Below are 24,478 nucleotides of genomic sequence, written 5' to 3'. Positions count from 1 at the left end.
CGTTCTGAGAGAGATGAAAAAAATGACCAGAAATGGAGAATAATAAAAAAGCACGCAATAGAGGTGGGTAAAAATTTTCCCACGGGAGTTTTCCCGTACATAAGACAAAAATGCGAACTCCCAGACGCATAAATGTGATGCTGCACGAGCGAATATCGACACCCACGCCCAGCTGCTATACATATACTACTCAATCTGTAATACCGGGTTGCGCTATTTAATTTCATGGCACGAAGCTGTAGAGCAGCAAGGTGTTCCCAGGGGCGAAAGGTGAGACGGTCCAATTTCAGAAAGCGGGGAAAAATGGGAGCTGGTAAGCCGATGGTGTTGTGCATTATGTATCAGGTATAGGTGTATTACACGGTGCACATCTCTGCTTCAGCAGCAGCAACGGCAGCTGTATAAAGAAAATCGAGCGAGGAGGACCGGAACTCATCACGACTCGGCTCTGTCTTCCCCTCACTCCACTTCCACTTCACTCCTCGGCTCGGCAAATTCCACCCTCTCAGGTTTGCTCAATTAGGTCGTTTCGCACCACCACCCAGTTACCGTGCTCTGTCAATACGGAGCTGACACAGCTAGCTACATACCGTGAGATTACGTAGATGCGCACCGTAAGGACCCCTAATTATAGGCAATTCAAGGCACACAACACCTTGAGCAAAGCTTCGAGTTTCAGATTTTTTGTTTGAATCCACTAGCGCGCGGCTGATGTCGTCCCGGCGAAACTAGGCGCTGCTCACAGTGAACTTGTATGTACCCCCAGTTGCCTATAATTAGGGATCCAAACGTTGGGTATTCACCTAATCTCACGGTATACCATACCTATAGGGGGGCGTAATGTATACATATTTATCGCATCGCTGTCGAGTTTGAAAATTTCAAACAAAACTGAGTCCGGACAACGCTGTCGATCCCCGGTCAATGTTTATGCAACTCCAAGGGCGAGGCGCCAAGGAATTGGGCTTTATGGTTGCAGAAGAGATTGAATCTAATGAGTGTGTTCTGAAAAAAACCTCCCAGGCCCCTGATGGTGGTGAGTGATGCATAAACCATGAGTGGATTGTGTCATGTAGAGGCTTGGGGTTTTTTAAGGGGTGATAGAGTGGGCTTTGGGCATCCCTTTTGGGACAGTGGGGAAAGCAAGAGTTTTTTGTTTGGGATTAGAAAGCGGCTCTGCGTGATACACCCCAGTAGCTGCACTGCAGTCGAGTAATTGCTCAATAAGTTTACAGTTACAATCTGTTAAGTCGTTATTGTACTACTGTATCGTGTCAATAAAAAAGTGTTAACCGTCTCACTGCAACAGTCTGTGAATTAATTACAATCTTTTCTGACACATACACACCCATTTTACACGATTTTACGAGACCTCGAAACGAAGCTAACAAATTTTCCCCGATTATCTGCACTTTCCATACCTACCTGCACCGCATTTTGTGTTTACCATTATCGAATTGTGCGGAGAGGGGACTATTAATGAAAAACATGGAGGAGTTTGCTCGGTCAGTAATGGTAGAAATATGTACCCTTAAACGTTAACATCCCCGGAGTGCCTTGAGTTCTGATCACGCATACACGCGATACATTGTATAGAATTATAGATATCGTATTAATTCATGCAAATGACGTGTATGAATCTTTCAATACGGGGAGATTTTGTGCGAAGATATAATAACCGCTTGTATTATTATCATAAAGTACTCATGTGCTAACAGTGATGTGTATAATATTGTGTATCTCCACGCGCGGCCTTGAAGCTTTGATAATAAATTTTTTCATAAATTCTTGATTATTTTACTAACGTGACAATAATAGTTTTCCATTCTCTTGTCCTTCCGTCCTAGTTAAAATATCTGTCGCTGTGGACTGTTGCACTTTTGAACTTCGGATCCAGCCGCTGCACGCGCTCGGAAAACCAGTCGAATGTTAGAACTGACAATAAATTGTCTCGTAGAATCTCAGAACTGTCTTTCAGGTCTGACCCGTTACACAGCTTAGAATTTTTCTATTCATTCGTTTTCTCCTCGTACTTTTACAACTTCTAAACGAGCCAGAACTTTGTCATATTCTCTTATAATAGCTACTGGGCACGAGTATTATACACTTGATGGGCAAAAAATCGCGGCTTATTACCAACGGTGATTAATTGACCAAGAGTAATATACCCTGCAGAGGGTGGAGCGAGAAATCAGAGCCCTTTACAGGATTTTTATTGGACGCTTAAAGCCTCGCGGCTCAAGTAATCCCGGACGTGCAATTACTGTATTTTATCGAGCGGACAATCACTCAAATCAAACTCGACGAGGAGAAGCCGATCTCCGATGCAGAGTGGGAAATTTTTATTCATCAAACGTTCGTTAATCACGAGTAGTGCATTTTATACGATCTCTTCATCTGGAGTAAGCAGTAACGCTCACTCTGCAATTCTGCAGTGTGACGGGTCATTAGTTCGATTGAATATTATCACATGTTCACGGGCATTGTGTATTAGTCCAGTTTTGAATTTTCAAATTAAGCAGTTCATTATAATCAAGTTTCCGACACGGAGCTTACAGTGCTTGGCAAACTTTGGGAGGGAATTACGCTGTTGCAGATTTCGCGAAAAACGATTTAATCCAAGCTTCGACGTCGATTATCGCGATACAATAACCACCGACAACCAGGACTTTGTCTTCTTTTCTTGAATCGGGACAATCCGGTATACCCCTTGACACATTTGCTATTGTCTAGAGAGAAACGCGTGCAGGTGTAGATATATCGATGCAAGCCGGAATCCATAAATGAAGAACACGACAAGTTGTACCTGTAACTGCTCCCATTCTATGCACAGCACACTGCACTTCGCATCCAGTTCATGGTTCATTGAACTTCGTATCAATTCTGACGAAAACATAACTCAAGGATGCCGTAGTCGATTTTTTTATAGCCGATTTCAAAGTATGCCAAACATGTAGCTCAAAGTCACATTGAGCAGGAGATTTTTTCGTCGTTTTACAGTGGTAGAAAAAATTTTGTCGTGAAATTTTGAAAAAATTGTGGCGTAAGAACATCTCTGCGAATGGAAGTAACTTGTGTATGCAGTGTAACCGGATTTTTTTTTCACGAAACGAATGTACACTTTGTATGAAAATTGCAATCAAGAAATATAATTCTGACGAAACGGTTTGTTCATATATTTACATGTATATAAATAATATACCGCGCCTGACGTGTGTGTTATATGCTGTTGTATTTTGTTTCTTTATTGGATCAAAGTGACTTACAGGCAGTTTTGAGTGCAGTTTTGAGTTGTGCTACACATACCTCGTGGGGTACCTTTAAACAAAATTACCTTCAATTATTTATTTTTCACGTTTAACAGTGTCCATTTTAAAGAATATTATATCACATCGTTACACCGTCATAAAACTTCAAGGATTGTATAATATTCTTTATTCAATCGAAGCTGAACGAAATTAAAAATCGATTGTGATAAACAATTAAAACGAGCAGCAGAGAAATAAAAATAACAAGAAAATCAAATCTAACAAAATCTCGTTGATGGCTATATTTGAAGTGATATGATCGATGTACATGGTACAATAATAAACATTGAAATGTTCGTCTAAATGATCAACATTCCGTATGATATATTATAATATAATTGGTAATAAATAAAAAGATAAAAATATTATATTAATATTCCAATCAAAATCTACATACGTCAGTGATCTAGAATATTTTATGATTTTTTATCGTGAAAGATTCTTATCTATTTCTACAATATTATAATCATTTCTGAGAATGAAACGTCAGTGTAATGAAACACAACGCTAGTATACCGGCTCAACTATTATTATACCTATAATACGCTGCAACAAATAACATCGTTTCATTGTTGTAGATGAAAAAATTTCCACTCACAACAATCGATCGATATGTTGTATACGTTTACATGTATAATTGAGCAAGCACTTGAGCAGTAACGATTGCATCCAGAGAACAACACAATATGTATAGAGAAAAAAAGTAAGATTGTAGAATGAAATTAGAGAAAGGGCCGTATAGATATATATCATTCGTCAAGTATTTTTCCCGCTCGTCGAGCGTCAACCGCAATAACAATGACAATGAGCAAAGAATCTCGTATCGATTCCCGTTTCTGTCTCCACATAAATTATGTATTACTATTGCTATCTGTAACGGCAGGCAGATTCATTTGCGTGCAATTTTTTGCTGCTTTATAAATCGCTGTATAATTATATTACATCGAATAGCTGGATGAAATTCGTCAAGGGTCAAAATACTTGTTCGAAATGACGAGAGTGTAGAATGGTTTGTTAATTATAGGTGGCTCTATATACGACACGATGATATTTTCGCCCTGGATAAAATCTAACGCGTTTCTATTAAACTCTTTTGTAAACAATTGGCCAGGTTTGGACCGTCTTTAATATTGCAACGAGGGCAATTATACGAGTCGTGAAAACGGTCTCTGTGTGAATTTGCAAATTCTATTTGCACCTTTATAGTACACGTATGTAAATATATTTGGAAAACAGAGATGCTGAAAGTACCAAGTATTAAACGATGCTTGTCGATTGGTCGTTGAGTAATATTATATGTTAAATATCTTTGAAACGCATGACGTAGGATGTCATATTGATACGTAAGGTATGCTATACATCACGCAGACATAAATCGCGTCTGCAATACAGGCACAAAAGACCGCATGGGTGAAGTGTAACGATCGATCCGATCGCCCGGGGTAAGTGCACTTACTGTTTTTCTTGTAAAGTAGAATTTCAAACTGGTCGTGTATCTGCCCTTCCAGACACTCCTCGATCCGGGATATCGTCTCCTTGTCGGTCAGTTCGCCGTACATAAAAGCGCAACGACATGACTTTTGCATCACCTGCAGTGAGCGAAAAGACGAAATAAATTAAACATCCATCAAGCGAATGAAACGATTAATATAATTCGAATTATACATATAATACGTATAACAATACTTGACTGCTAGATTTTTCGGTTGCGTGCAATAAAATCTCTTTTGTAGGTCAGTTTATATTTTATCAGATCGCAGAGCTTTTTCCAGTATAAGGGTATACTTCATACCAATAATATAATACACAATCTCAACTCTCTGCGCACCGAATTACGAACATACCTTATACAATTATATACCCAGCTGGGCAGTCCTTGAAACTTTTCACCCAACGATAAATCTAGCAGCGATTAACTTGGGGCAATAAATTTTACTCGTGTATATATATAAATATATAAGTTATATACTGCTGAGCTTTAAAATCTATACGTATAATACGATATTTTCAGAGCGAATAAAACGATCCAGAAAATATAAATCGTCATAGTGTACGAACTCAAATATCATCCCGGAGTCACGCACGGAAATCCATCTGAAATTCTTTACGCATCTATAATAATATTTTATATATATATAAATATATATATATACACACATATATTCGGCACTCATGAATAGAATACTTATATCTATATACAATAGACAGCAAATTCCTCAAGATAGATTGTTCCACCGATTCACCTACGTTATAGGGTACATGACCCAGTTTAATATCTAGGTCAATAGTTATTTTCCGTACGTATTAATCGCGCTTTTCTGCGGTGCAAAGCTGTAATACCGCTAACCGTGGCTTATCGTTAACATTAAACATATCGTTTTCAAAATAAGATGGTATTAAAACTCTCGCAGAATAATTGTGCGATTTTTAAACGGAAGAAAAAGCGTGCGATCACGATTTGAAAGAGAATAAAGAAAAATAGTTTCTACGAGCTGAAATCGTTTTATTTTTACACAGACCGTTCTGTGTCGTGAATAACAAAACAGAAAAAAGAAGTAAAAAAATAAATAAAATAACGGTTAAATTCGCCTGACGAAGCTCGATGAATAGCCATTCGATTTTTCTTGATTAGACACGAGTTTTAATACATTATACATACATATACAATTATGTATGTACCTACCGAGAGCCGAACGAAGTTTGAAAAGAAATTCGTTCGGAATGTCGGGCAGTTTGCTGCTTGCTGTACGATCTGCAGTGTGTTCCACATACCTAGTTCGCGCTTCAAATCGAATTTACGCGATTTTCCAAGGGAGAAGGGGTGAATTACTTCCGATCGAGTTTTATCTCCGTGATTTGAGGTCACGCGTTAATTGGTAAAAAAGAAAGAAACGCTTGCAGAAAAGGAAGAACACCGGATGTAGCGTATATGATAAGTAATGGGATATAATAGAGGAATAATGGCCTCACCTCTGCTCTATTGTAGCCGGAAATTTTGCAAAAGCTCTCGTTGCAGTAGACAATTGGAAAATCCACTATCTGGGCATTTGCTAGGAGGAAACTGCTGTCAGCTGAAAAAAGAATAATAATTCAAATAAACTTATTCCGCAGCGAATAGGTGCATGAAAATTTATTCTAAATCCGAATGAAATATGTCAATTGTTGTAAATAAATTCAAAGTATATCATTACACCTGCATAAATTAATACTCGAATCTACAATTATTTCACCCCGTAAGTATCTCCGCCTCGTCCACATAACATTCCCCGTGGATGATATTAATTGTAACTGTATAATGTCTCATTTTTACATCACGAATAGAATGTGTTCTGAAAATTAACTCGAGGGATGTATCGATGGCACAATCCCTCGGGTCGAGTTTAAACTTTTCGTTGACAAATATAACATTTCAGGTATACGGGTTATAATACAGATCGTGCTTTTTGTTACGCTCTTCGACACTCGTGTTCGAAAAGCAATATATCATATACGCGTCGTGATACTTTTCCTGCAAAAGAAGCGAACATATATATATACACATATATATATATATATATAAAAAAACGCTCCAAACTCACCCCGTGCAAAGGGGATGACCTGCGTGCTGTTATATATATCGTATACCGCGATACACGTAGTCTTGTGTAAGGTTTTTTTCTCTCGACGTTTTGTGTTTCTTTTTTCGGAAAAACGTCGTATTATGACGCATCACGGACACGCCGGTAAAGGGGGAGGGAGATGATATAGTGGCCTTTTTCATTTTTATACCTAAATTGAGTTTCGAATTGATATATGACGCCGGCGACGACGTCGACGTTGACGTCGACGGTGGAAAATGTCTCCCGCATCACGAAATGTACATACATACGCGCCACTTTCCGAGCCTGCAGAACCGTTGGAATTGTGATCCCTTTCATCAGGGTGATCAATCAATTAATAAGAAGACGTATATCATCAAAGAGTCGAGGCGAAATTGAATTGCAAATTCAAGAAAATTTCCATGGCTACGCAAAGTGGTTATATACTTGTGTGAGTATATTCGCGTGTGTCTATATATACAGGTATATACAGATGCCTGCGTACGTATATCGTAACGTATATAGGTATAATGCATTCGACCGGTCGCGCCCTTCAAACTATTTCCACCGTTATCTCGATCCGTGCCAGAAATATCTTCAGGCACGAAATCGACTGGTGATTAGATATTTATGCTTGCTTGATATTTGCAAAATCATCGTATTAATGATTATATACTATCACTATGATAATTTTCGAATTCAAGGTCAGATATATTATTGCAGAAGTATGCTACTAACTCCTGCGGGAATGAGGATAAACACTTTCGGTAAAATAAGAGAGTTGAAAAGAAAAAGAAAAATTCTGTCAAGTAAGGAAAGTAAATAAGACGAAGAAGGAGAAAAGGACGAGGAAGAAGATGAGGAAAAACTCCCGCAGCGGTTTTCCACTTTCGTTAAAAGACCGCAAGGAGTGGCAGGAGCGTTAAAAGCCTCGATCCCACTCTTGTTCTAGGTATGATAGATAGATACATACATGTGTGTGTGCATTTTCGTAAGGGAAGATCGTCGCCCGTATTTTCGTTGCAACCCGCTCGACCCCCTTATAGACGTGTACCGTTGGCGTGCGGAGTGTCGATTTGAGAGAATTCGAATTTGGCACAGAGTTCACGCGTGATTAATTGCACAAAGAAGGGATCCGGATGGAAATGAAGGTGGAAGCAAGTGCCAAATGCCGTAGCAGCTGACTGCAATTTCGATCTCCATTTCCATGCATCGCGATCCATTGAGGTCACAATGCAGACACCGCTGGGCGTTATCGGATGGAGAAAAAGCTTTCGCCAAGAGTGTAACAACATCGCGATGCGGAAGGTAACCGGAGAGCTTGCAAATTATAGGCATAACGAGGCGAGGTGGTAATTAGAAGGGTGCAAACAATGGAAGAGTCTGCACCCCCGGAAAATCAGACTCGTAGGGAAACTCTGAAGTGGTCCATAGGAAAAGGGGTGCGCGATGTTTGACAGTGATTAATTGGAATCGAGCCCCGGATCGGAATTCACGTCGAATGTATCTTTCGGAGGGGGATGAAGAGTATAGAATATTCAACTGTTGCGCCCAGCTAGCTGCTGATGCAGCGATATCGGTGAAACTCGTTGTTCAAAAGCACTTCCGTATACGGTGACACTCGAGGTATTTCGAGGGTGCACTTCGAGTCTCTCTCTCCCTCTCCCTCCCTCTCTGTCACTTGTTGATCTGTGGCTCGTTGAACGTATTGCACTGTAGCTGATATTAGTATAACCGACACCTAATTGTGTCGTACTAATGCATCGCGATTCTGCATACGAAAGACGTAGATCCGTTTGGTGAGAAATAAGTTGAACGGTTTGTGCAATTATAACTATGCTTATCAATGTGTGAGGTGTATAAGTGTGTTGTATGCATGTGGCGTGGAATATGGTGTATATTCAACAGCACGTAAGAATAGCGCAGTGGAGATTTTAATGAACTTTCCTACTTAGAAAACCTCCAAGTGCCTCAAACCCGCGGGTATATACTTTCCCCCTCGTCTTCCTCTTCCCCCTCCACCATTCAAGCGAACGAATGCAGCTGATTCGTGCTTCACCATGATGCAGTCAAATAAAAATTTTGAAATAATAGATTCACGTTTTCTTTTTTCCTGAAATTTTTTTAGTTTTTTCCATATTATTTTATGTCTTCAAATGTCGCATCGAAAAATTAGAGGTTCAATGTTTGGTATATTTCACGACTGAATTATGCCCAAGGTATACTCTCATATTTTCAATAAGGGTACTAAACATATCGGTAAACGAATTCAACATAAAAGAAGAAGACGATAAATTGCCCGTCGCAAATGATTTGTCTTGATCCGGCTGGGGTATAAACATAAAATTGTGATAATCGTACATCAATCAGGGATCCTAGGCGAATCGATTTACAAAAACGATTGCAATATATTCCCTCTTTTTTTCGTTGTGCGGTATACATATAATTGGTTGTCAGAAGTCGATCCCAGTATATTAGTATATAGAAAATGAAAGGTTTCCTCGCAAGGTTAGTCAACAGCTTTTCTCAACGATTATATATTGCCGGGAAGGTTTTTTTCTCCCTACCAATTCTCCTTTCCAACTGCAGCTGCCGCAAGCTGCAAATAAACTGAAAATAAACCGCAGTTATACCTTAAACGTGTATTATTATAATGTCAACGCAAGGCTTTTTGAAGCGTATAATTTGCAAGAAGCCGGAAGCTCTAAGATTTCCGATCGTGATGAAAAATCAGGTGAGCTTAGATATTCTTACAAAGTTTTCTGTGAAACTCGTCGCACAACGCCCACGGATAGGCAACCGTGGCTACGTTCCGTATTGCCGGGTATTCAAAACGTAGGTACGATTGCCTATCTGCCGGCGTTGAGCGAAAAGTTTCACGGAAAACTCCCGAGGTACCCAACCAGCATAAGGAATAATCACGACGTAGGCAGGGTTCGGTTCAAGGCTAACTGTTTATACACTCATAATACACACCGACGGATATCGCAGGGAGTCAGCCGCGTGCACGACCATTTCAGACGGTTGATAAATGAGAAAACTCACACAGAGACGAATAATAATATGTATAGGTACACGCGTCTACCATAAGAAAACTGTAATGCGCCTATCGTGCAGGCACGCCAGTCACCGTCAGCACTGGGTTTCGAGGGCGAATAACGAACAGGCAACGTAAGGAGAATTATTGCAATGGTATGTATCCTCGTGCACAGGACCCAACGTCGTACCCATGAAACACGCAGAGCAAGAAACTCGAAAATCGTAAGTTTTCCAGCGCTGATTGCGCGAAGAGTGCTTGTTTTTCGCTTTGCGATGGAGGGCAGGTAACATATACAGGGTGTTTACATGTGAACGCCACAATGTATTGGGTTGCCTATAACTGAGGGGAACAAATATCGGTAATACAGACCTGTCTTACCGATATTTGTTCCCCTTGATGGTAGGCAACCAAACATACTGCGAGGCTTACTTGGAAACACTCTGTAGGTGCAATGTGTACAATATTATATCGCGCGGTAAGTAAGGTCAAGCTACACAGCCAAGGCCTTAATCTTGATGCTCACGCGAGGGTTAAAACTTCGGGGCGCCTTTTGCCGCAACTGCTGCACACTGACTTGCTAAATCGCTGTTTGACGTACAACACGGGTCAAGGTGCGAACCGGAATTTTCTCTGACTGATATGCCGTACCAGCAACCCTGCAGCCATGTGCTGCACGCACTTGGCAAATACTCGTAACGATCCTGGATGGAGGACGTATTTTTTTTCGCACCCTCCACCCCATTATTGCTTGACTACAATCTTTAGGCCTTAATCTGCAGCGCGCCAAGGACTTGAGGAATTTTTTAAACTTTTTCTATACCATTTCGCTTCAAGGTCGCCTCGTGCTTTTCCGTTACCTTTCCTCTAGCTTCTTTCTTCTCCTCATCACTCTTTTTATTCTTCTTTCTTTCCCTTGTGTGTTAGTATTTTTCCTTTGAATCAATTTTCTTCTTTCTCCATACCCGACGCTAATTACGGCCAAGCTTTAACTTTGCCTGCATTCGAAGCACGGTTTAAAGTCACGTAACGTTCGCCTCGAATAATTCCATGCTTTTATTATTATACATAGCTGGTACTGCGGATTTGTTTTTACCCCTTCAGTGAATCTTGCGGTAGAACACAATTGCCGAGATTCGTGTATATATATATATGCGAACCTGCAGTTATGGTCCGTGAACCAGTTTTGAGATTATTAAATTGGACTACATAAAAGGTTCTGTTGCACACAATCTGGATCTGCACGATTACCAAGCGCAGTAGCTATAATATGTCAGTTATACCTATTTGCAGGGGAAAATAACTGAAGTTAATCTCGTTTGGCTGGCAGGAGGTGATGCGATTTGTGCGCTGTAACTGCGGGCGAAGCGAATTGAAACGTGTGAAAGTAGGTAAGATAAAAATCGAAAAAATAAAAAAAATCGGTATCAGTCACGCCTGTACATCGGTTTCACACTCAGCAGCTGGTATATTCGTTCACGTTTCGACACAATTTACAAAACGAAATATCTTTTCCGCCCCTAAGCTCCGTGTTCAGGTGTTGCAACGTACACACATTTGTATTGTGCGAATGTGAACGTGAAATCGGAAAAGCTTGAATAAATTGGGATAACGTCGGTCTCGGGATGAATAAATATTGTGTGCGAAAATCCCATAAACTTCGCATGAAATTCAAAGTGGCGATATGTGCGAAAATATCCGCTGCAACTTAGGTCTTCTTTGTCGATTTCCAATACGATTACAATTGTACATCTCACAACTTGTTACTATACATACATACCGCGTATGCTACAATATACAGGTATATAAAATTCATGATTTTTTTTACAAGTCTATAATATATGCACCTATGTATACCGTAATAGCATATAAATTATACTCGGGGTGAACAATGAATCGTGTTAATTACATTGCGTTTGCATAAATAAGAAAGCAGGCTTTTTGAGGCTCAGACATTTCTTATCTTTATACCTTATCATATAAAGTACAACGGTGTAAAGAGATAGGAAAGAATATTTAATTCTCAATTTTCACACCGCGATTTCAGTGTTTTATATGCACGCATAGTATCGGGAAAATATAAAGATCTGCATAGCAATGAGTCGCGCAATTCGGTGATTTTCGAACTCAAGCTTGATTCTGGCACGCGAAATATAAATATTTTCTTACTCTCACGAAAGCGTGATTTTTCTTTTCCGAATTTTATCTCAATCGGCACGCACGCGTCTCTTTCCTCAAATTATTATAATGCTAATTTACCGAGTCTAAGACGCACATCGCATGTACTGTACATACACCAATATATGGTTTAAACCCATACATATACCCTGAAAACTCTTCTCGACAATCAAACTCGCAGTCTTGCGTAGTTTGCTTAAACCGCTTTGCAAGTAAATGGTGCAATTCAGACTCGTGATAGGAAGCAGAGAATCGCGTGGATTTTTGAACCCCTTTACGATAACGGCAAAGAGTCACGAGTCGAACGATATACTCGTACACACACAGGGAAATTATTTATAAAATGCTCATTATACGGCGGCGATAGAGGTGTTTGAAAAATATCCGATATTTGTCACCGTCAATATTATTCCGCCTCGGCCAATTATCCACACCCTCTGTAGAGTTCGTTTCATCGCGTTATTCAATTTATCGAATTTCTCCGCCCAACAAGGTCCGTTTTTTCTTTCACTTTGCGACTGCTGACAAATCTGTCCTCTCTTCTCCGCCTCTTTCTCCTTCTCTCTCTCTTTCTCCCTCTACTGGTTACATAGCTATACATGTATAGGGACAAAATTCGAGTTTCGCGTGAAAGCTGAAAATCGCACGCCGCGTATAAACCATCTTGTAATATTAATTACACACCAACATCAAGATAATTCTTTAGTCGCATGCGGATTATACATTACATCGAATGGAAAAACTGTATGCTAATTTTCCCACTGGGGATAAAATATTGCGGAATTTTTGTGTTGCACATGTAGGTATGATAAAGAGAGAGAGAGAAAATTGAGTCAATAAATTCAACTTAGGAATTTTAATAGCTCGTTAACTTTGGTCAGTGTATGTGGGTGAAGTCTGCCCATATGTATATATAATTACAGGTACCTGCAGCAGGATCAGGGGTGAATAAATTGAGCCTGCCAAAATTGGCCAATGGTCGACTGCAGCAGCGGAGAGACTATTACTCGGTAATTTCCGTAGCTTGATAAGCTATATTATATCCGATCGCATAAACTGTCAAGCTGTGCGAATAATTCGCTGTAACGTTCTGAATTTTTCTTCTTAACGATAATTTGATCCGACTTCTTTATACGCTAAGCCTACAGACATGTATATTTTGGATGGCGAATACACAGCTCGCGGGTGAGAGAAAAATTGGCAAACCAGCTTTCGCGCGGAATTCGTTTTACATAAATACAAAAGTTTCCCTCACCGTCCGCAAGCATCGTCAGAATTTTCCATCTCTACCTCCCAGGAGCTAAGCTAAACAAAAGTATCAAACTCCGAAAGTTGGTGTTCAGAAAACGTGTGACGAGAATTGTAATTATTATACTTCTAGATATAATGTAAGAAATCACGCTAATTTATTTTCACCTGAAAACTTTTTATCCGGATTAATTATTATACAGCTCACGATGCGGACCTTATAGCTCAGAGTTTGTAATTATTACGTATACCTGTACATAATAATTATAATATACTTGCATTCTTATTTATTATACCTATATATTCACAAGCATTATTCACGCTTGAAACCAAGTTTCATATTTATATCTACAGCGGCAGTATTTTATCTTCTTTCGTGTTGTTTTTTTTTCTTCTCTCTTTCTTTCTTTCTTTCTTTTTTTGTGTTCTTTTTATATAATCGCACCCGCGTGACCGTCGGTCAACTTGAAACTATTAAGATAATAACACGTACAAACGCGATGCCCCAAAGAAATAAATTCGCACCTGCTTTGCTTACTCTGACGGTAAGAAAAAAAAAAAAAAAAAAAAAAAAAAAAAAAAAAAAAAAAAAAAAAACGAGAATAAAAATGAAGAAGCGTAAAGAAAACAAATCAAATATTTCAAATTACCGGTAAAAGCACCGCAACTTCTTTCAACGATCCAAATGTAGCTATATATCTATACTATGCTGAGCATAGAGAATGAATCAAGTTTGCATTATACAAAGCTGCATTAAAGTTCAGTGTTCAACATTGTTGCTCAATTAAAAAGGAAGATGATGAAATAAATGTTTGCGTAAATTGAGGGGGAATACAGATTGAAGTTTAAACATGAATAAATTATCTTTGACAAATGTGATTAAATTTTGGCAAGCTCTCATCGCTCTCCTCTAGATTAAATAGCGTACATACAGGTATATGTGTACGTATATAATATCGCATTATATTCTGCACCCCCCTGCAGCCGTCCCTGGAACCCGCGGATTGACCCTTACGTGCTTCGCAGATTTGACCCAATGACCTGCCGAACTTTGTCGAAGGTTCGCGGAAACGGGCGAAAACGAGTCAATCCTCTCTGGGTTGAGGAGGTTATGCGGAGGGTGAAAAAACATCCCCCCAACTCCGCTTATGTTTCCCGGCATGCAAGGGATGCCTCGATTTCCTCCCTAGTTTTTAACCCAGAGTCCGATGATAATCACCCGGCTGCAGATTAACAGCGAATACATTATACAAAGGGCCTCTCGGTGGAGCTGGGCGCGGGTCAAATCCGTGCTTCAACCCTTCGTTATCAATTATTAATACACGGCCTGATTACAGGTACGGTAAGCGGAATTAAAAGAAACCGCCTTTCGCCGTGCTTCCTGCTAAAATAGTCATGGCTATTAGCTTTCATTTGAGCTGATGGGGGTAGCAAAACTATGATGACCGATTGATTGAAGGACCAATATATCCGATTTTAAAGGAGGAAAATGTAGAATAAGTCGAAGTGCAAAAAAAAAAAAAAAAAAATACAATGAATGGCAAATTTTAGGATCTCTATGCGATTCTGTATTATCGAGAGAGACTTCTAACGATTCTACTCTTTGGGATTCTATACACCGACCGTTCTATTTTTTCAACTCATCCACATTTAGACTTACGACATTTTTGAAGTCCGTAATTCGAACTTTAGCTTCATTTATAAATTCGATATTGCGTGGTCCTTTTTGTTTTTTCAATCTTTGTAGAATCTAATCCCCCCCGAATCGTATACGATATTGTATACAGCTATATACTGGAGCTGGTAGCGTGTACTCGCAATTCGCGTTATTTACCACCCAAAACCGTGTTTGCCATTGCTCGCGTAATTGCAGCCTCGTCGGTGAGAATTGCTTCGCCAATCCGCACGCGACATCATGCGAATACACACACACACAGACACACATCCGCATGCATTGAACTATGAAACATATAGCAATCGCACGATGTACATATGTACGGATGCAGGATATACACGTATGCACGTAGTATGCGTCCATGTGCCAGACGTCAAATCTCAGGATCATCTCCTCGCAGCGGCGCAAAGACGCCACAACGATACGGTTCATTATTATTTATGATACTCTGCTTTCAAAGAGCTTTTCTCCTCTGCCGTTGGGCGTATTATACCTACTTTGGTGGGTATACGTGTGTCTGCTGTGTGTATACGAAAATGGTAAGGATACCTGTGATCTTCTACATACACCGACAGATATTATACATACTGTATTAACTGCGGACGACGTGCGTACGATATTAATGTGTTCCTGTATAATAACTTTCCCGAATCTATGCAGGTATGCATCGAATGGATCCGCAGTGAAAATGACGATTAAGAACAAGAGTAGAAAAGAAGAATCCAATAAATTTTACAATTTTTCAACATCCAAATTTGATGATTCTGCTTATCATTTTATCGTTATGTTCAGTTTAAATCCCTTGCATGGTTTGTTAGTTATGGAAACTTCAGCGACGTGTATAACGTAGGTATATGACGTATATCTAGCAGCAGTCTAGATTAATTCTGGGCCAACTGAACGAAGCGCGTACCTATATAGAGTACATGTCATGTATGTAACATATACATATATAGTTACGGCAGGTCGAACAAGCATCGGCGAAACGTGAATATAAGAGCTTCGAAAAAAATCTCTAGAGGATTTTATATTTAAGACAGACTTTAGAAGCTCTAGGAATTAGGGGATTACGCGAATGTCACATGTGTAAAATATACAACGATTCCGCACCGATGTATCGGCTTTATTTTTCGGCTGGCGATAAATTCTGACATTTGTCAAGTTGGAATCCGTAGTCGAAAGTAATCGAGAGTAAAAATCAACTGAACTTGTTGTTAGTCATTTAGTTTATCTACTTTTCACTATGCAGAAACAATAACAATGGACAAAAAACCTGGCGGTATTTGATTAATCAAAAAAATTGATAAAATCGTTCGAAACATGATACAGTGAGGTTCTTTACTTACGTTGGCTGCTGCTCCTTCGAATGATGTTTTCTAAAAATGTATTTTGCGGGGCTACGAGGCCCCTACGACCCCCTGGCATCCTTCAACCCTTGAATCTTCAGTTGTTGTCGCGGTTTAAGATCTTAGCAATCACGGAGCTAATAAATCTTAAACCATTTTCTCATTTGGGTAACTTTTCAAACGTGTGTATATATAATATATAATATATACACCTATATATTTATTTTAAGCGCGACAAACTGCATTTAGCGCAAACTCCACGTTTCTTTTTAAATATACACGCGTAGGGTATAGTATTGTAGTTATTATTATTTTTGTTTTTGTTATTCTTGCTGTTGCTGTTGTTATTACTATAATTGTTTTATTTTAATACGTCGCAGATAGTTATTTGTCACCTACATTTCTTTCTGGTGTATATCATTGTTAGCATCGTTCTATATTTCAATTAGCGACTAAACATATATATTAAATATATATATATATATATATATATATATTATTGCAATTTTATTTATATTACAATATTCGCGAAATTAACGTTCAAACGCGTTCGTGGCCTTGCAACTGCTGTTCTGTCACCTGTACTTCTTTCTCGTATACATGATCGCCGTTTATTTTCTCCCGTAGGGACGATCCGACGTCTATAATTGCAGACAATGAATTCACGTCGTTGTCTATCCTCGTTAACCACAATCCTTCCACAGATTCGCGACATTTTGCTGTGTTTTCTCTGTTGCTCTCCACATCTTCGGCGTCATCGTCGTCGTTACAAGTTCCCAACATTTTATACCTGCACTCACTACAATTCCTCACTTTTTCTGTTGCTTATACCGTATCTTATTATTACCGAGTGCCGATGGTTAGTTATGCATTACACACGCTTAAACACCCGCCAGCTTACGCGAGCAACCCTTAATCACCGAGTATCGTATCGATTCCTATTGAGAGTCCATCACCATTCATCGTCAATCTTTCCGATATTATTTTCCTTCTCTTTTTCCATTTTCATTCTACCAATCCCCTGAGCCAGCTGAAATGTCTCTACAGCTTCAGATTCTTCGCGAAGAACATCCGCCAAGCTCCTAATCAAAGAAACAACAGTATAATGTAATGAATTTTCATTCCCAATCATTCGGCTTATAATTGCAAAATTAGATCACGGTGAATTGCACCGTTAAAAATTTTAATCATATTCATTGGTTTTGAGAATCTACGTAACGAGGTAACTCGAAAGATTGAAGAAAATTCGAAGCTAAAAATTCTTCAGAGCTCCCTGTTCAGCATTCCGCACAACTAGGAAAATCGCAAGAAAGATCTATACTCGGATAAATATAGGTGTACACGAGAGACTCGGAGATTGTAAGAATGGTGTCACCGACAAGCGTAAGGGTCCGGCTCTATTCGCGATTATCCTGGAACAATGCGCATGTAATTACTGAAACGATCAGCGGCCTCTTTGTTGCCGGAGATATCTCGAGGGTAAGAAAGAAGGAAAGGAAAAAAAAGAAACATCGAAAAGACAGCCGCGTAAATTTTTACAACATTTTCACACGCGGCGGAAAATCTGCGTCGAATTTTCCCCCGAAGTAGTAACGGCCAGGTTGGGTCAGACTCGGCGAGGATGGCAACCCGCTTACCGTTTATGTATACGTGGGTTCAACTGCCTACCTTGTCGAGTAAAATTCAGGCGGCAACTGCTGGGCATTTTTTTTTCCACCGAACAATTAAATATGTGTACATGCGTAAGCACTTGTCAAGTGAGTGATAACGCTTTACTTTAGGTATCTAATAAATTCTCTTATTTTACCTCGTCGACAAGAATGAAAGGAGAAAAAAATAGGAACGGAAAGAAAAGAAGAATTATCATCTTCGGCTGGTTATAAGCTTTCGCGACTCCGCAGTGATTTGCAACGAGTGTTCCATCTGATACGGACATAAAAAGATGTTGAGTGGTCAGGTTTGTACTGCGGATGAATTTTCGCCCCAGAGTGAACGACATACGCGTTATTATTGACATTCAACAACCGTACACATTTGTATTGGAGGAAAGGTTGCAACCGAACATAATAATTAGACGTAAAATCGTTCAAAGCTGTTGAAATGTTAACAGCGAATCGTAGAACTGTAGTTTTTTTATTCAGGCGACTCAAGTTACGCCGGATTCTCGTTTGGTATTGATAAAATATATTGATAAAATTCTACACACCCCCTTGTAATATTTATTCGTAAACAATATTCATCATAGTTTCGTACAAATCATCGTGTCTCGCATCTCACGTCGATCATCCGGACGTAGAATACCATATAAGAAGTGAAATTCTCGGTTAAAATTTAATATTAACAGCAGGACACTCTGACGCCGCCTCACTTCTTTTTTTTTTTTTTTTTTTCATTGATAATTCAATTATCTTCGTAAGTGAAATTCGTCGTCGACAATACTAGCCGATCGTAGTTTTGATCAATGATCGGTAGAAAATGCGTGCAGGGCAATGCAATCGTCATATCGTAAAAACCAAATTAATCCAAGTTTATCGCACGTATGTTATACGCTTGTTCAACAATATTTAAGATCGCACAATTTACTCTGATAATATATATCCCTCCTGTGTTCGAAAGTTCAACCCTTTTTCGTTACCGAGTAGCGACTGGTTCGTACGGCCGCTAGTTACGGTACTGACGGACATGCGGACGGACGGACGGTCGGTCGGTCGGTCGATCGAAGTAAAACCGAGGGCGCCACCTCGCCGGCAACCCCATTTACACACGACCTATACGCGCGTATCGACAGCATCGTTTGTATTGCAATACGCGGTGGTTCAAGGAGACGGATTGATTTCAACGTTCGTTTGTCGGATATCGTATCTGCGGAATGAATTTTAATCCGATAGATAAGAGTCTGGAGTAAGAGGAGCGTCGAGAATATATTTTACCGTGACTATTAGAGAAATGCGAATCCGTGACGCGGCGGTTTTTCTCGACTTGCGCGTTATGAAAATTTGAGACCGGAGACATGCAGTGACGTCAACGGTATATGAAAATTTAAATTCACGCCAAGGGGATTTGCTTGCCATACAGAGTAGTAGAAGGAAAATACCCTTGCATAAAACGAGAACGCGTAAAAAAGAAGTAGAAGGAAAAAAAAAACAACCAAGTAATCTCTACTTCGGTGTAACGTTGAGCAAAGCGAACTACGAAATGTTTCCATCACCTTTCCGAATTATGCATGCCAAGCGCAAGAACGAAAAGTACATTTCAGAATGTAATATCCACTATACCTCCGAATGAAATCCTTGTAAAATTAGATTCCCTAGCAGTAGCCTGTGATGAAGGGAAACATTGTAATTTTGGTTCCGTTTTTCTTTCCATCTCATTTTCTCACTATGCCACGACGACCCATTATTTTTTATAACTTTCTTAGGAACGGTAAAAGAAGAATTGCAGGAAAATTATCAATTCATAGTTTAATTATGGAATGAGGATAAGACAACGAGATATGTGGAGAGGAAAAAAGGTGTGCATAGCTGGAACAGTCGATCGATTCTCACGCTTCGAACTCCGCAAATGTTCCACTTCTCACAATTTAAATGTTAAAACCGTCTATGAATAGAATCGTTGCTTTCATTTACCGTAAGATTGTCAAACAAATACATACATATCTATATATCTCGTAGGTCACACCGTTCATGTGTCTGTGTCAAATGTCCAATAAGTTAACCTGGCGTATGTCTGCTTCTCGGCCATGTGGTTATAATACGTATAACGAAGTATAGCTATACGACGACATCTAGGTATAATTAACGACGGGCGACGATCCCTGTTAATTGAATTCAAAGTGTTTACCCGCCGCAGATAATCGAATCCGAAACCCTCGATTGCAGGGTAATTGGAATCGACACGACGCGATAGATGAATCCTGCATGCGCATCTCGAATCATATCGGATTCGTTTTGCGGTTCACCCAGCGTCTAAGCATTCGAATTCACGCTATGGCAGCCGTGGAGAAATGCGCAAAAAGTGAGGTTAGGTCGCCAATGATGTTGTAACGAACGGGTCACCTCCACCAGGTACAACTCGATACAACAGTGCCCAAACAGTGACATTTGAAAGGTTAGGATTTCCTTGAAAACCTAGCTGTAGGTTATGCGAAGTGACAATTTATATAATTTATATGTGTGGCTGCTCTGCAGGAGACAAATCCGAGACAATGGCTAAGTACATAGCGCAGATAATCGTCCTGGGAACACAGGTCGTGGGTCGAGCATTCGCGCGTGCTCTTCGTCAAGAAATCTCGGCCAGTCGAGAGGCAGCCAAGAGAGCTGGCGGCGGTGCTCAAGGTAGAGAAAGAGCAGCTGCGAACCTCCGGAGTGGTTTAACTTTGGACGAGGCGCTACGCATCATGAACATAGAGAGCCTCAAAGATAAGGAAGCGTTGGAACGTAATTTCAAGTATTTAATGGAGGCTAACGACAAGGCCAAAGGTGGATCGTTCTATCTTCAATCCAAAGTCTTCAGAGCCAAGGAACGCATCGACGAAGAATTGCAGAATCAGGAACTAGCTGCTCCTGACCCTCATAAAAAGAGCAAAGAAACTTAGCCACTTAGCGTCTAGTCTTTCAAATCTATCGCTATTATACTTGTATATATTAATTAATAATAAACAGTAATAGATATGTGACATCTACGTTGTCTCGTTCTTTTTTTAGATATAATGAACATACCATCTTAGGATTGGGTCAACAAGGAATTTAGATTACAGAAATATAGATGCACTGGCAAAGACCAAACTGATGCAATATATGGCAGTAACTTTCACCGCCATATCATGAGACATCAGAGTTATTTTACTCTCTAGTCAGCTTTTGCTGAGTAACGTGAATAAAGTATATACAGGAAAAAAAATAAAAACATATAGTAACCGCAGGGAATATTATATTCAAAAAATAATCGGTTATTTACACAGGAAATGTCACGCTTACACATGGCAGCTGATCTTTTGGTCATTTTCAAGTATTCCGGCCAATTTTGCGTCTTGTGGTTCTATCCTGCGTTGCTGTAGACGGATTAGTAGACGCTCCTGATTGTGGCAGACTGACCACAATTCGGGCATGTACTTTGGTTCCATTGCGGATAGAAAGTGCTCCCTCCAAAGCTGTTCCAACTCGACAAGACCACCAGGCTGACTTTCAAAATACTCTACAACCTGTAAAAATTTTGTTTCATATAGAAGCGTGCAAATAGTTAAAGGGATGTTGGAAACATCGGTAGACACCTTCAATCCGTGTGGTGTACGGCCCGTTTGCACAGATACTGAGGGGTGCGTAGCTTTTATTTGCTGATCAAGCTCATCCAATAACTGCGGCGTTATTTCTTTGTGTCCAGTCAGTTCGGAAACGTGTGATTCCAATATCAGACGTCTTTGATTGGGAAGACTAGACTCTTTCCGAAGAGCTCGCACAGCAGAACGGAGTCTTCTCCAATGACTTTGGTAGGCATCGTCTACACTTATGGATGGTCCGGATAACGGGGCGTCGCACATTTCAGCTAATCGCTTTCGCATACGGATATCTTGCATGTTACTCATTTGATGACAAGTCGGGCAAAGCAGTAATACGTCGTGAGACTGATGTTCCTTCATGACCACTGAAAGTTATTTATTCGATTGATTACTTAAAATTGTTCAAATTTCGTTTCAGCTAACACCAATCACATATTTACCCTTGAATTTTTGTACTCACCAGGAAAGTATTTTCGATATTCTCTAGGTACGACGTTTTTTCTTATGAATTTATCCGTCGCTCCACAAACAACGCAACGGTTTATCTTGACCTGCGTATAATATCGTCCAACTTCACCCTGGGCTCTTCCAGATGGTTCGAATTTCAATCTTACAGTGTAGGGTTCCTCCTGCACCACAGTTCCCAGTCCCTTCTCAACGTACCATGTCGCTTTTTTTTTATCACAAGTACACAGCGTATCACCATCTGGTGCTTGCAAATAGCAATTATGATATAGTGGTTTGTTTCTTGTCACTACTGTTGATTTGTTCTTGATTTTCAAATTGGTGTTATTAGTTTCCTGATTATTTTTATGAATTAAGTTGTTTGGGTTAGCCTTGAACCTTGAAAATAAAAATTTCTTTTCAATTAACCTGAATTTGGCATAACATGAAAAGTGTGTAGAGCTCAAGTTCTATTGACAGAGGTAAAGAATAAGAACGGAAACAGACCTCATATCTAGATTTCCCTGCAGTAGATTACCCAGTTTGTCCTCTTCGGACTGATCCCAAATATTTTTCAGATTTATAACAAAGCTTCCCCATAAAGACCGTTGTTGTTGAGCTCTCTTCAGCATCTGTATATCGTTAAAGTAATGTGAAGCAATGTTGGAAACTGTTGAAATTTTTGAATGACGAAAGGAGCAATTGCGAATATGAATGAGAAATTTTTTTTTCTCACTTGGTGATAAATTAGGACGGCGGACAGTGCATCGCATGCGGCATAATTAATTTGCTCCATAGTGAGACAATCAGCGTTCCAATTGCTGCGTCTCACTGCTGCATTTTTGTCCATTTCTATTCCCAAATACTCCTTGCAAAGTGCGGCTAATCCTGCTGCATTGGCAATGCCCAGCTTTCTGGCATGTTCTCTAAGATCCAGAGTTCCGTATACATGACACCCGAAATCTCTGGTCAACTTCCTTCCATCGTCATAGGGTGACACTCCAACCTTGAGTATACGCTTGTTCGACAACAATTCCTATAAATTGATAACAGGGAATTCTTATGAAATCTAATATAGCATAAATCAGTAGAGATATGATTAAAATTTGCACCTTAAGCTTGCCAGGAACATAGCCGATTTTGTCAAGGCGGAAAAGGACACACAATCCGTTGGAGGTAGCCAATTGCAACAAGGAAACAGGTTCATCATTGACCCATTCGCAATCAAATCCCAACACTCCGTCTGATAAGTCACTGTGAAAAATAAATATAAATACGATAAGTCGAGCGGACAAGTGGGAGGAGAAGGTTACGATGGCATTGGGAGTCAATAAGATGAATGGAATAAATACAGAGAGCATACTTACTGACGAATACGCTGCAAGGCGTAATCGCATTTCTCAGGGGATTTTACCAAAATCACTTTATCTGACTCGACGTAAAAATTTTTATCTTCGATACTTAAATTTTTATTAAAAACAAATACGTTCTGGCAGAACTGCCTCACGCTTCGCAGCACGTTGTTACGGTACTTAGAAGCAACAAGAGCCAATCCTACTGTCATACACACGAAAAATATGTTATCCTTGCGAAATTGATACATTTTTCAACGCGTGACGTTAAATTGAGTGTAAGTATGATAATTTATAAATCTATATATGGATGTATATTAATATATGTACAATTGAGTAATAATAAATATTTGTATAATAAATTACTAAAATTAAATTCAATAAGAGAGGTTCAAGCTACCCCGTGGTAGTAAACAACAGGCACAAATGCCCAGAGAAGAATGATGCTCAACTCGCTTAATACAATGCTAGGTGATAAACATCCCACATTCACTCACGCATTCAGTCACAGGGACGTTGTTATGATTCTGAATTCGGAGAATTGAACTCAACCTCCGACCTGCTTACTACCAGTTACCATTCTCTGAATCCTGACCAAATAATCGGATATAAAACCTCATGAAAAAAATGATAATATTTTCGGGATTACGTCTCCCCGCGGGATTAAGCTCAGGAGTAAAATTCTTTCGTACATACATGTGTCTTTACCGAGGTAGGCCGCGTCAGTGATTATTATCGTTGGATATCAACGTATGTATAAACGTAATTATTGATACAGCAGGATCGGCGTCCCAGTCCTAACCAAACCTAACCGTACTTCAATTGTGACGACAGGTGACAGATTGATAAACGCGACAGGTTTCTTAGTTCTTTTTTTTTAGCCGCTTGGCGGCTGCTAAAATTATCCCACAATGCATTGTAGTAATATGGAGGGTGCATTTCAAGAAATTTAAATCGCATAAAGTCATTGTTATACATATTCTCGCGGCATTCTCGTCTCTTTGTGTGATGAACTCGCTGTCTAAAAATTTCAATTT

General features: G+C 39.6%; 3 protein-coding genes across 14 annotated transcripts in view; 1 reads left to right on the top strand and 2 right to left on the bottom strand.

The window, feature by feature from the left end:
* The window catches only part of LOC124413076 (potassium voltage-gated channel protein eag), a 39,796-nt gene extending 20,759 nt beyond the window's left edge, over positions 1–19,037 (bottom strand). For 4 of the 10 annotated variants that reach the window (XM_046893409.1, XM_046893416.1, XM_046893414.1 and 1 more), the window contains exons 1-5: positions 18,947–19,037; positions 16,371–17,452; positions 6,279–6,379; positions 4,765–4,897; positions 3,307–3,318 (exon numbers count right to left, since the gene is read on the bottom strand). In XM_046893409.1, coding sequence (XP_046749365.1) covers positions 3,307–3,318; positions 4,765–4,897; positions 6,279–6,379; positions 16,371–16,449 — 325 coding nt within the window. In that variant the 5' untranslated portion in view covers positions 16,450–17,452; positions 18,947–19,037. Of the gene's footprint in view, positions 1–3,306; positions 3,319–4,764; positions 4,898–6,278; positions 6,380–16,370; positions 17,453–18,038; positions 18,123–18,576; positions 18,682–18,946 lie in introns of those variants that run through there. The other 6 variants (XM_046893413.1, XM_046893415.1, XM_046893418.1 and 3 more) reach the window with 4 other exon arrangements.
* Positions 19,038–20,307: 1,270 nt separating this feature from the next.
* Positions 20,308–21,045, top strand: LOC124413085 (mitochondrial import inner membrane translocase subunit Tim16). Of its 3 annotated transcripts, none has more exons than XM_046893437.1 (2): positions 20,308–20,477; positions 20,558–21,045. In XM_046893437.1, exon 2 carries the CDS (start codon positions 20,575–20,577, stop codon positions 20,962–20,964), a length of 390 nt encoding a protein of 129 aa, XP_046749393.1. In that variant the 5' UTR covers positions 20,308–20,477; positions 20,558–20,574; the 3' UTR covers positions 20,965–21,045. The 3 variants fall into 3 exon arrangements, with proteins under 3 accessions (XP_046749393.1, XP_046749394.1, XP_046749392.1); XM_046893438.1 differs by having other exon boundaries at positions 20,320–20,434; XM_046893436.1 differs by having other exon boundaries at positions 20,328–20,434; positions 20,508–21,045.
* Positions 21,046–21,282: 237 nt separating this feature from the next.
* Positions 21,283–24,403, bottom strand: LOC124413080 (exonuclease 3'-5' domain-containing protein 2). Its single transcript, XM_046893426.1, has 7 exons — positions 23,457–24,403; positions 23,202–23,343; positions 22,826–23,125; positions 22,597–22,721; positions 22,106–22,488; positions 21,640–22,010; positions 21,283–21,570 (listed from the first exon to the last, which is right to left on the bottom strand). The coding sequence occupies exons 1-7, from the start codon at positions 23,690–23,692 to the stop codon at positions 21,343–21,345; spliced, it is 1,785 nt and encodes a 594-aa protein (XP_046749382.1). The 5' UTR covers positions 23,693–24,403; the 3' UTR covers positions 21,283–21,342.
* Positions 24,404–24,478: the final 75 nt, after the last annotated feature.

The sequence above is a fragment of the Diprion similis genome, chromosome 12 (assembly GCF_021155765.1).
Source record: "Diprion similis isolate iyDipSimi1 chromosome 12, iyDipSimi1.1, whole genome shotgun sequence".
Classification (NCBI taxonomy): domain Eukaryota; kingdom Metazoa; phylum Arthropoda; class Insecta; order Hymenoptera; family Diprionidae; genus Diprion; species Diprion similis.
The sequence above is the reverse complement of the archived record's forward strand: the minus strand, read 5'-3'. Positions and strand labels throughout refer to the sequence as shown.